At 44.2% G+C, this 13,207-nt stretch overlaps 1 protein-coding gene across 1 annotated transcript; it reads right to left on the bottom strand.

Annotated features, from left to right (window-relative positions):
- Positions 1-793: 793 nt before the first annotated feature.
- Positions 794-3,749, bottom strand: LOC120711848 (60S ribosomal protein L7-3-like). Its single transcript, XM_039997508.1, has 6 exons — positions 3,612-3,749; positions 3,347-3,529; positions 2,783-2,880; positions 2,567-2,704; positions 1,355-1,457; positions 794-1,269 (listed from the first exon to the last, which is right to left on the bottom strand). The coding sequence occupies exons 2-6, from the start codon at positions 3,527-3,529 to the stop codon at positions 1,054-1,056; spliced, it is 738 nt and encodes a 245-aa protein (XP_039853442.1). The 5' UTR covers positions 3,612-3,749; the 3' UTR covers positions 794-1,053.
- Positions 3,750-13,207: the final 9,458 nt, after the last annotated feature.

Here is a 13,207-nt window from a genome sequence, read left to right as displayed (position 1 = left end):
TGCCTCTGATGACTCAACAGATGAACCAAGCTTTGTGACTATGGACGTATTCCGTGATAGTATGGCTACATCTATTGCACTTGCATGGAACTAGTGTAATAGTTTTTATTATTATGAACCTGTCATTAAGAAATATTTAAGTGTGGACATTGGATCTATATATTTATATTATTTATGGAATATTTGGTAGACTTCTGTAGCGTATTGGTGTTATAGTATGGACATTGTAGCTATTAAGAATTTATCTCATTATTGGTACAATCTCAAACCAGGGGCAAAAACGACAATCCACCTTCACAACCCTCTTTTCTGGAGCTGAGGGCACCCTCCATGCCAAACACACCAACCAGCAAGCTCCAACTCCACCCAGAGCTAGCTCCAGCTGGAGTTTTGGAGTGGAGCTGCTCCAGGCAGAGTTAGAGCCATGCCAAACAGGCCCTTAGTGGAGTGGAATGGAGCTGGCTGAGGTATTTGAGTATTTTTTTCATGGGGTGGACCCAAATTTTGTGGAGCAGGACTCTCCCAAACACCATCTTATTTGATACACTACAGCAGGAACCAGTGCGATATTATTCTGAATTATAGGGGCGTAGAGTAAATACAGAGATGAAATTGCCGAATATTTTGACTTCTTTGTTGCAAGCAATTCAGCAAGTCGAAAAACGACGTGTACCAAAAAATGGACTCTTGACTGTCAAATTATTGATGGTGTACCAAAATTAGTCACAACTCAGTCCAACGCAAAACAACATTTGCGACCACCCAGTGAACGAAACATGTGCCAGATCTGTACGACAAACTGCAACGGGCTGAGCTAAGAAACATGAAGAAAAGACAGCATGCACAACCATCTCAACAAAGAGAACAGAAACATAAACTGGTACAAGTCTACATTCTGATTGGAACAGCAAAATCCTATTGGAAGTCTTAACTGAAAGAACAAGTCTACATTCTGTTTGGAATGCCAAAATTGCACATCCATCGCGATCCAGCATCAACTCCCTAGAGTATAACTTCTCAGACATTGAAATCATTCTCACAGGATACAAGAACCTAGTTCATCCTCTTGATGAGCTCGTTGATGTAGTTCTCGCGGTTCCCGGCATCACCACCCTCAACATAGTGGTTCCTCTTCTTCTTCAGGCCACCAAGCGGTGCCTTCAGCTTGAATGGCCAGAGGAAGTTGTTGGCCTCCTTGAAGTGTGGGCCAACAGTCATGATCTCATGGACAAGATCCTCAATGCAGATGATGTTGTGCTTCCCAAGGCCCTAATGAACAGCAAGTAGACAGCAACTAGACTCAAATTGAAATGTGTTGTAATCAGAATTAGCACAATAGTTGTAGATGGCAAACCTCCTCAATGACACTGTTGTTGCTCAGAGGAATCCTCTGCTTGTTCAGCTTCCCATAACCTCTCTTGTAGATCAATTCCCTAACACTCTTCAGGTTCGGGTATCTGAAGAAAGAATAGATGTTTCAGACTTCAGAACATCACAATAATAGGACTCAAGCATTATGTCCGCCTTCAGAAATTAAGAACACCAAATTGGGATTAGATGTGAGTCCAATTGGGTTGATCACATAAATATGCAGGTTACAGACAGAAACAGAATTGACCTATGATATGTTCCATTCTTTGAATCTAGAAACAACTGAATAAATAAGCACAACAATAAGATATGACAAATATTTAAACTTTTCCTCCAGAATTTATTTAATAAACCTAAAACATTTCTACAGGCATACTTATGAAACCAATACACAATGTGTGAAATGATAAAATCAATAGAAATTATAGCAAACCAGAATTTATAATACATCACATATACAATGCAGCAGCCCTGTTCCGCTAGGCGGCGCCCAGGCGGCGCCTAGGCGCGCTTAAGCGCGAGGCGGAGGGTCCCCGCCTCGCCTATGGGGGTAGGCGGAACCCTAGGCGGGCTGGGTCACCGGCGAGGGAGGAGCAGGCGGCAGCAGGCGGGCTAGAGAAAGAGATGGCGGCGTGCGGCGGACGGCGCGTGAGCAGGGGGCGAGGAGAGGCGGGCGGCGGGCGACACGGGAGCAGGGCGAGGAGTGGCGGGCGTCGGGCGGCGCGGAAGCAGGGGGCGAGTTGAGGCGGGCGGCGCGGGAGCAGCGGGTGGAGGAGAGGCGGGCGGCTGGAGCGCGTGAGCAGGGGATGAGGAGAGGGGATGAGGTTAGGATATGGGCTTGGGCTGTTTATGGGCCTTTCTATACAACTATTGGCCTACATGTGTCCTGTTTTTCTTTTTCTTATACACTTTTACTGTAAAATATGAATGGATTTAAAACGCCTAGGGAAGCGCCTAGGAGCGCCTAGGCTCCGCTTACTCCCGACTAGGCTCTAGGCTGTGGGTCACCGCCTAGATTCCGCCTAGCGCCTAGCCGAACAGGGTGCAGCAGTCACAGACAATCTAGCAGAAGACCCTGAATTAATTCTGGTATGTGAGGGTAGCAACATAATTGGGCTTCATCAGCCTTAAGCACATTCCTAAGTGGGATTTTATTCAAAATGTACACATGATAGCTAAACAAATGCAAGCTTACCCATATGCAACATATGGCTCGACCCTGCGCAGCATGTTAATGGTGGCCTTGTTAACCTTGAGGAAAACACCATTGAAGATCTGCCTCAGACGCAGAAGCTGCAAGATCTTGCGGGTCTTGGGGTGCATGGCGTTGATACTGCACAACAAATTTGACACCAATTAACATTTCAGCATGCCAAAAAGAATCAGCAAGCAGAACGAGACAGTGCCCTACCCACGGATGCGGACAACAAACAGAAGCTTGGCCTCAGGGCTGACATAGAACCCGCCCTTCAACCGGGCCTCACGCTTGAGCTGCACAAGCTCCTTCTCCTGCACAAAGCACAAATTCAATTAGAACAGATTACCTATGTACCAAAATCCACGCAGAAAGACACGTAATATACCTAAAGTAGCATGTTTTCAGTTATCAATCCATTATGAGCACAAGAACCATTGCAACAAACAGCTATCTTATCCCAATGCTAAAACTGAACCGATCAAGAATCAGCATTTAATCGTACTACCCTGAATTACATGTAGGACGAAGAAGCATTTACCATTCAAACTAGTGAGGTCCTAGCTAGCACAAATAGACAATCGCCAACTCATAAAAATTAAAGAAAATCTACGAACATGTAATAGCTGTTATGCGCACAAGAAACTCCAACGAGCACAGTCCTAGATGTGCAAACGGCTTTTACACAAGATCGCGGGCAGACGCTAGACAGCTATCCTAAAAACCAAGGTACATAAACATCCAGGCAGATGGAGACGGGGAACCGCTGGGGTCACAGACCTGGGCGTCGTACTCCTGCGCGTACTGCTTGGCGCGGGCGAAGATGATCTTGCGGCTCTCGAGCGCCTTCTTCCTGTCGGCGAGCGCCTTCTCCTTCTTGTCCGCCGCCCACTTCTCCTCGCGCTTGCTCTTCCGCAGCACCGACTCCGGCACCGGCGCCGCCTTCGCCTCCGCCGCCGACATCTGCGCGGGGAGCCACCGGCCTCAGATCCAGCGCGAGCGGGGGGGCTCGAGAGAGGGGGGCGGGCGGGACGCGCGTGCTTACCTCGCTGACCTGCGTGCGCCTGGGATGGAGGAGGGGGAGGCCGCCGCCGGGGGGTGGGAGGGGAGGGGAGGGGAGAAAGTGGCGGCGGGGCGGCAGGAGGAGGCTACTTATGGGAGGCCGAGGGTTTTGCTCCGGCTAGGGTTTCGGCGCGTGGCTGGATCGGACGGCTACGGCTGCGGATCCTGCATCCGACGGACGAGACGACGGAGGCGACAGGAAATGGAAGAGAAGAGATGCTGGGCCTGATTGGGCCTGCTGCGTGCAAATTTACTTGGGCAGTGTTTGGGCTCTTCCTTCGTTATGCAGCAGTATTAATTAAGGATAAGGCCCACACTTACTAATAAAGTTCACCTGGCAGTCCAGTAACGAAATGCACCTGGCTGGCCCTGTTTAGTTTTTAAAAAAAAGTTTGCACAGTATCCGTCACGAATCTTCAGACATATGTATGGAGTATTAAATGCAGTTGAAAAAAATAACTAATTACATAGTCTAACTGATTAGCACGAGATGAATCTTTTAAGCCTAATTAGTCCATAATTAAATATTATTTGTCAAATAACAACGAAATATTTTTTTTCACCAACTAAACACACTGCCTCCACTGAAAAAAAAAACAATATATTTGCCTTCGTAGGAGTATAGGAGAATGCTTTTGTAGTTTTGTAGGTTGATAAAAAAAAACTACCACAAGGGGCGCCATCACACGCACCGCCAATAAGATAGCGGGTAGCTTATCAGGCAGCGGCCACAACGCCGAGCAATGTCACTCTGATCCGTGTGTTTTTGGTTCTACTCTCTTGGTTGCCTGGTCGGTCCGATTACAGGCTGCTGATGTGCATCTTCTGATATCTGTTTCCAGATTTCTAACCATACCACACCTCATGATGTACTTGTCTAGTCTGTTCATCTTTATTTCTATCAACCGAGTTATATGTAAGTTATCACTCAAAAAGATTGTGGCAAAATTCTCACAATAAGTATACGGATCGTCCCAACAAGATGACACTAGAGCAGAACAGGATTGGGGTCGATGAGCTGCTCCATTGATCTAATTTTACAGTCTGATCCACTGAATATAAGCTTAAGGGTCTGTTGGGAGGTGCTAAAGTTGAGTGCTAAACTTTAGCACATATTAGCACTCGTATTTTTGCTAAAGTTTTTGAATTTTAGCTAACTTTAGCCTACTCTATTAGCACTCCTGTTTGTATACACTAGTTTTAAAATTTAGCACTCTATCTATTGGCATTTGAAATCCAAACAGAACCTAAGTAAATACAATCAGAAGGAGAACGTCGTAACAGACCCCACTTCATCAGCTAATCTTGCACAGCGTCCATGCTCTGAGATTCTGTGAATGACTACGAATAATAATAGTTCACTTGCAAACCCTTTCTTTTTGCAAGGGAGTTCACTTGCAAACCTTAATGTGCTATCATCACAGTCGGATTGAGAGCAACTGCATGCATGCGGTTCGCTGCACCTCACCCGTTTTCATTTCTTGTCTGTTTGGGAATTGGGAACAAATATTTGCCCTTTCTGAACTCGAAGAAACATGTCACAACTAAAAGCTTGGTACATATTTGTGTGGAGCCTCGTAGCATTACTCATCTGTTTGGTAATTGGCTTAGAGGGGTTGGAACCAAATTAAAAAGATAACTGTTAGTAGGAGCATCTGCTTTGTATTGTGCCATTTGGCTTAGTAGGAACGATGTGGTTTTTGACAAATCTCCAACTAAAACTTATTTACAGGCATAGGCGGAGCTACATGTAGGCCAACATGGGCCACGCCCCCCCCCCCTTCCTCTGTGCAAAGCATTCAGGTCGTAGGCTGCAGACACAATCACAGGCAACAATGCATCATCTTGGGGAAGAAATACAGTCCAAATTAAGATCCATGGAATGTGTTTCTGCTAGGCTAGTTAATCCCTGTCGATTGTGAAGCTCAATTACAGCCTAAATATCTATAAAAACCATGGTTTAACTCTCTCCTTTTTTATTTTGCACACTTTGCTGCATTGGTTAGTTTTGAACATTTTCATGGCTGGCGACGGTGATGTTCAGAGAAAAAAAATCTAGGCACTTAGTAGCTTGCCCGGCCCCTCCTAGGTCTCACGGCTGGCTCCGCCACTATTTACAGGTACTATATCGGGGAACTCATTGGCTCGGATTCTGGGCACAGCTACAAAGGCGTGACGAAGATAAAGAGGCGTTATAGAAGGCATGTCAAACGCTAGATGTCTTGGTCATGCAGCTATTTGCCAACTATGGATGGAGGTTTAGTAATAGGAATAATCCTTAATAAGCATCTTCATCGAACTTTTGGGATGCCTTTGTTACCTTTTGCTTATTTTTTTGTCATGGTGATCGCAGAAAGGAAGATTTGCAAGCTTTGTAATAAACGGTTGTAGCCTTTTTTGAGGTCAAGGCCGAGTACTCCTTTTATTATTAAAAAAATTGTGTGGAGCTGGCCGCGATTGCACCCGGATCTGTAATATGATTAAATTATCTGTGCGGCCTATCAGGATTCAGGACCACATATGAGGCTACGCTGTGGCCTGTCACGGGTTACAAACACATTGCAGGCTCTGTGTTACTTTTGGGCCATCTCACCAATCATTTGGCTTCTGTTCCAATGACTTTTTTTCTGACTGTCACCAGTGATAGTTGCCGGCGTCTCCCCTCAGTTCGGTCGTTGATGCTCTTTTTCCTAACCTTCAAAAGGTTGGTACACATTTTTATTTCTAGTCTTATTTTTTATGTATTTATTTATAAAATATTTGTTGATGAATAATCTATTTTTGACTAGCTATCTTCAAAATGTTGTTATACTTTAGTTTGTATATGTATAACGTGTATTCTAAAATTACCAATAAAGAAAATAGCTAAACGTTATCTTATATATCGAGTACATATCCGAATCCGAGGTATCCATTTAGCATTCGTATTCGACAATATCCAATTCCGTATTCGTATTCGATTTAAAATGTGATAAATGATGCTATCTGAATTCGGTTATATGCGAATCTAATCCGATTCCATCCTTAGGGAGAGGAGGGGGGGTTGGAGTCCAGAGAGAGAGATTTGGTCATTTTTGCATATTCTGTTCCCATACGATCATTCTTGTTTTAGATCCGATCCTCTCCCGTTAGTCGAGAGTTGCTGTCACATGATACGCTAGTTGACATGTGGTGCCTGCTATATAGCTATTTGTTTCCTTCATTCGAAAGAAGATAGAAAATTATTAAAAAAAGAAATACTAATCCAACATTAAAACAAACTCGACCTGTCGGAGAAGGCCTCCCAGAAAGCATTGTGATTAAGGTAGGAGACATCTTTGATCACGGATCGAGAAACTAAGCCAAATAACTCCTCGCCATCTGCAACACAAGTCAATGGATACATACTCGTTCAGACTCCATTTTCCATTTGGCTCGTCTTCATTATCAAATAAAATAATCCAAATGCTATTCTTTTTTTCTTCCCACGTGACTTCACATACTTGCATGCATGTGGATCATGATCCCTGCTGATACAGACCAACATTCCATACATTACTTCGCAATTCAGATTATATTGGATTTACTGACCAAAATCCGGTGTCAACATATTGATGCAACCCACATTTACTTAATTCAAGGATCATTTGGAACCAATTCATTATGTTGTATGTATGTTATCTCATTGTGCACTTTCAAACTTGTTTGTGTACAGATGTTTCCATAATTTCATACGTTAGCATGCAAGTGATGATGTGGACTTTGCTAGTAGTTTCGATCGAGATCCTAACAGTCGATCGGTTCTACCCACAGTATCATCTACATTCAGTATGCGAAGACAAGTAAAATGTCATCGTCAACAAAAGAAAAAACAGAGACGTCAAAGCATTGTAGCTCGATGGAAACATGGTGAATTCGAGGCAAGAAAGCAGTGCAAGCAAACCAATGCAACTCTAAGCGCTTTCGACAGAAAGCGAAATGAATGTTCGGTCACGCACGCACTTTATCCACATGGAATGGAAAAAAGGAGAGGGAAGAAAAGGACGGCCATGATGAAACCATGAGAAAGTATACATGAATAATTGAACTAACATACCAAAATAGAAACTAGAAAGCTAATTTAAACATTAAGATGGACTCAACACCCAACTGAACAGAAGTACAGAACAGATGGATTGCACAGCTAGCTACTCCTAATCAAGTACTAATAATGATGATTTTGCCCTGCTAATACATAGTCGAAATAAATTAAGCCAAAACTCAATTAGGCGGCCGGACAAGCTGGATGGGCAGGTAATTAATCTAGCTCGGCATGGGATGGGAAGAGGTAGTGGAGCTAGCTAGGCGTGGGTGGAGAGCGCGGCGAGGCTGCGGCGGCATCGCGCGCAGGAGAACTTGCGCTTGTTCTTGACGCACAGCGGCAGGCAGCAGAGCACCCGCCGCGCGCTCTCCACGTCCGTGGCCACCACCGCACCGCGGGCACGCCCCGGGCGCCTTCTGCTCCCCCATCACCGTCTCCTCCTCCAGCCCGCAGCACGCCGCCGCCATCCCGCTCTGTATCACTCTCTCTCTCTCAACTAGCAAGCTCGTTCCTCGAGGTGGATGGGAGCTGAGCTGAGAGAGGCGGGGTGTGCAGGGAAGATGATGAGATGAGTTACTTGGGAGAAGAGAGCGAAGAGGCAAATGTGCCGAGCGAGCTGAGGACAGGAAGCTAGCTAGGCACAAGCAGGAAGACAAGCAAGATCGCAGGAGGAGGCGCTGGTCATGTGAATGGAGGTGTGCAGCGTGTGTTGCCGTTTTCTGAGCTGCCTTTTTTTGCTGTTGTTGGTTTGACCCTGCTCGATCGATCGGCGTGATCTGCCTCCTCGCACATCACTCGCGTGCTACAGTGCTAGCGTATTCGTGGCATCCAGGCGTAGGATATATCCACAAATGGATAGGCCCATGGATCAGTGGTGATTACTTTTTGGGTTTGGGGAAGGCCATATGGGGGAACATCTTACTGTTTGTTTGTTTTGCCCCCAAAAGGCATTCTTTTTTATGTGTGTACATGACCTCTAGGTAGGATAATGGCAAAGCTCAATGACTTGTCTACAACAACCTGCCTGCTTTATTAGTTTGTGCTGTACTCGATCCATGGATGGTTGTTAAAAGCAGTGCTTGATTTGGCCAGACGTTGATTAATTTTGTGTTCAACAATCTGGTTGGAATGTCTTGATGATATTATTGACAATTAAATTCAATTTGTTCCTTTCAAGCAACCAACCCTTCCTCTACTAAGCAAGCATGCGCCTTCAATTAGTCGAAGAAGCGCGTGGTTGATTATCTTGGATTTAAGAAAAGTAGTTGCATTGACATATGCCAATCTTAGCTAGCCCCTTCCAAATTATAGGCCATTTTAGTTTTTTTTCCAGATTTATAGTTTTCCAGATATATCCATAATTTAAAACGGAGGGAGTAGAATTTAATTTGTACTTCAAATATCCGCAGTTGCCAACAGGTGTCAAGTTATGATTTGAAAGCAACAACTAACTGAAATGTTGGTGGATTTCCTTGCTCTTTCCACCGGTCAAATCAGTCTAGTAGCTTTTATTTGAATAAAATGGGTATGCCTGAATTTCCTTCTTTTTCATATTACAACTAACTGAAATATGTGCAAATCAGTCAAGGTCTAGCTGGATGTATGGAATATTCACACAAGTTGCCAGCTGTGTGCGTTTTGTGGGTTTTCCACGGGTGAAAGGGAGAGGAGAAAGGGAAATCTTTATCCTCATCTACCGATCGGTTGATGATTATTATCGGAACTAAACTAGCTTTGGAGGCAGCAACACGCAACACTTAAATAATCATCCATCATTAGGTTCCTAGGGACAATTTAGAAGGATCTCCCTTGTGTGGTTTCATTACATGCCCAAGGAGAATCGACCGTGCATGATTTATATATTGCGACTTGAAAAGATTTCAGTAAACTTCAAGCTGCCAAAAGGCAAGATTAAAGCTAAAGTAAGAAAAGACTAAATCATGGTGTGGGGTTTCAAAAAAAGTTTGAGACAAGACCGAAACATGATATATAGTTTGGAGGAACGGTTCAAAACAGGCTTTAAGAATTGTCTCTCCAAAATCTCCACTGAATTTTGCACCTCAAGGTACGGTTCCCATTTTCTTGTTGCCACCAAATGCGATACATTTTGGTTGTGGGCATTACTGTTTACATGTTCGTGAGTCTACCTCCATGAAATGTGGTATTATCACTATCTTATACACCCTCAGCACTTAAAAATCAGAAATATTGCCGGTACCCGTATCACATTACGGTAACGTAAATTAATAAAATTTGTTTTCTTTCTCGCTCACGTCTTAGGCCAATCTCAGTGGGGGTTTCATTGAGAGTTTCATGACACCAAATATCATCAATTTTGCTGACGTGACAAGGAGAGAGAATGATAGAGTTTCATGAGATGTGAGGAGAGTTTCATCACAATGAAACTCATCTGGCACGATTACTTAATTTTTAATTTAGATATCTGTACCTATAAAACTCTCAGTAGACTGGCCTTATGGCTTGCAGTACTATGCGACGAACCAACTAATGTTGTGCGCCCGTGGTCCATTTGACAGTCAGGGCCCAGATGGCAGTACCACTCCTCGAGATTCGGACCTAGGCACGAGGTCCCCCACACTAGGTCTCGCTATTCTCTTCTTGCAGTGGCTGTTCAGTCGGCACGTGCCTAGGCTGTCCATGGGCATGGGCTGCTGTATAGCACGAGCAGAGAGAGAGCTCACGGGCCGCGAGATGATCGAAAGCCTCCAGGAACTAGGCCCGCTTGCCATCGCCGTTTTTTCTTTTTTATATTTTTAAAAAATAAAAATTTCAAAAATATATGTCCATTTTGAAATATTTCAAAAATACCCCCGGTCGCCCCCCAAAGGGCGACAGGACCTAAATATAATTTTTTTTCTTTAAATTTGCAACGAGGCCCCTGAAAAAAGGGGGTCTGTCGCTCCCCTCGGGCGACCAATGGGCCCAGCCCACGGGCGCAGCAGGGGGGCCTGTCGCCCCCCCCCCGCGGGCGACAGGGGGGCCTGTCGCCCCCCCTCGGGCGACAGGGGGGCCTATCGCCCCCCCCTCGGGCGACCGGGGTAAACCCCCCTATATAAGATCCAACCCTCCCCTTCCCTCCTCATTTGAGCCCGAAAATTCCACCAAAAATCCAAAAAAAAGAGAGGAGTGAGGAGAAGAAAAGCGGCGAAGCCCTATCGGATTCAGCACTTGTGATCTGCAGGTTAGTACATTTAGTTTATATATTGTTATATTTAAGAACTACATATTTAAGTAGGAGTAATTTAAGTAGGGGTGAGTAATTTAATTTAATTAGTGGTATAGTAGAACCATTTAAGTAGGAGTTTAATGATACTTTAGTTTGTAGTTACGTAGTAGTAAATTAGTTTATAAATTAATTATGATTTAGAATAGAATTTGACATATGCAGTATAGAATTTGAGTGCCATCACGTAGTTATGAATACTTATACGTTGTAGTTGAATTTCATACTTAGTTTTTACGGATTATTGAATAAAGTAGTGAAGTAAAGAGTATAACTCGATAAGTATTATGTGATATACAGATATGTCGAGCAAGATGCAGTTTCAAGTATTTTATGGTGAATACAATGTTATGTATGGGCCAAATGGAGTAGATCTTTCTGCCTTTAAGTGCACATCTAGCGGCATAGATAAACCTCTGGAAAGGAGTTTTGGTTCCATATGTAAGTGGCTGCAGCGAGGGTTCCGTGTTGATCCGTTGACACATGTGATAACTGTCCAGTCTCTTGTTAATTGGGAGGTAGAAAGTGAATTATGGGAATTGATGATGATACACAGCACTGATGACTGGCAGAAGTACATGCAAGCAGCTCTAGAGCGTGGGTGGCCTCTGGCCATTCTTGTTCAAATTCGGGAGAAGACACAAAATGAAATCCAACATTGTGCAGATCAAGGAACTCCGAGTATTCGAAGAGAGACCAATTATGTTGAGCAAGATGAGTCAGAAGAGACAGAGAACCAAAACATGGGACCACAGGGCCTTGCTGATGAGGGAGAGAGGACACATAGCATTGTGGACGAGATGGAGGCAGAAGACCAAACCGCAATAGAGATGGAAGAATATGAGGGCTCATCTGATGACGAGCAGTACTCATTGCCAAAAGAGTGGAAGGAGCATGGTTTTGGCAGTCATGTCGCAGAAGATGTACGAAATCAGGAGTGGGAGTACAGAGGGAATGAGGTAGTGTAAGGTGCAACATATCCAAACATTGAAGCCGTAAAAGATGCTGTGAGACTATGGGCAATATCATTGAAACGAGAATTCAGAGTCGTAAAGTCTGGCAGTAAAGAATATGAGGTGAAGTGTGTGAATGTTGGATGTCCATGGCGAGTACATGCATTCAAGGGAAAATGGAAGTCAAACTGGAAATGTTCCATTGTCACCGAGCACACTTTTTTGCTGTCAGAAGTTCTTCCCTCGCATCGCAATATATCATGCGACTTTGTTGCAAAGCAAATGTATGGGTTTATTATGGACAACCTAAATTATGAGCCAAAAATAATTGTTCGACACATTGAGCAGACTTACCAGTACACCATCAGTTATTTGAAGGCATGGCGGGCTAAACAAAGGGTGTTCGAGATGCGGTTCGGCACATACGAGGCATCATATGATAACCTACCTCGTATGTTATCCCAGGTTGGTGCTAGAAATCCTGGAAGTTTTTATGACACATACCTTGTACCAGCCGTGACTAGGGGACAAAGAATTATGCAACGAGCCTTCTTTTGCATAGGTGCTTGTGTTAGAGCATTTCAGTTTTGTCTTCCGGTGATCTGCATTGATGGCACATTTTTGACTGGAAGGTATAAATGTCAGATACTCACCGCAATCGGTGTAGATTGCAACAACCAAATAGTTCCGCTCGCATTTGCATTTGTTGAGAATGAGAACATAGACAGTTGGTATTGGTTCCTTGAACGAGTGAAGATTCATGTTGTTGCTGCACGTCCAGATGTGTGCCTTATTAGTGATAGGCATCCAGGTATCCTGCAATCAATACTGAAATTGCAACGTGGAACTGCGACAACGCCTCCATTATGGCCCGATGTCCAAAACAGGTGGTGCATTAGTCATATGGATGCAAACTTCTATGACCACTTCAAGAACAAGGATCTTAAGAACCTGTTTAAGAGGTTGTGCACCCAAAATCAACAGAGAAAATTCAATACATTATGGCAGATGCTTGATCAGTTGACTGCAGAGCTAGTGAAGGTAAGGGCATCAGGAGCAGGCACGAGTCAGGCTGCAGAGGCTACGGATTCAATTGAGAAGCCATTTTCACACTGGATTCGAGGTGCACCTAAGGAGAAATAGTCATTCCTTTATGATACCAACGGAATACGGTATGGTATTCAGACAACGAACCATGCAGAGTGTTTCAATATGGTTATGCGTTCTTGTCGTGCCTTTCCTCTTGTGGGAATTGTTGAGTTCATCATGTATGGGTGCATAAAGTACTTCAGAGAGCGTTACACGGCTGCAAGCATAAACAT

Source organism: Panicum virgatum, chromosome 6K, assembly GCF_016808335.1.
Source record: "Panicum virgatum strain AP13 chromosome 6K, P.virgatum_v5, whole genome shotgun sequence".
NCBI classification, from domain to species: domain Eukaryota; kingdom Viridiplantae; phylum Streptophyta; class Magnoliopsida; order Poales; family Poaceae; genus Panicum; species Panicum virgatum.
Note: the sequence above shows the minus strand (reverse complement) of the source record. Positions and strands in the feature narration are given on the sequence as shown.

Bases quoted from the DNA above. Each gene is read 5' to 3' on its own strand.
- LOC120711848 (XM_039997508.1), bottom strand. From the start codon at position 3,529: ATGTCGGCGGCGGAGGCGAAGGCGGCGCCGGTGCCGGAGTCGGTGCTG. The intron at 2,705-2,782 runs GTAGGGCACTGT...TTTGTTGTGCAG, and splicing joins TTTGTTGTCCGCATCCGTGG to TATCAACGCCATGCACCCCA. The intron at 1,270-1,354 runs GTTTGCCATCTA...GCTGTTCATTAG, and splicing joins ACAACAGTGTCATTGAGGAG to GGCCTTGGGAAGCACAACAT.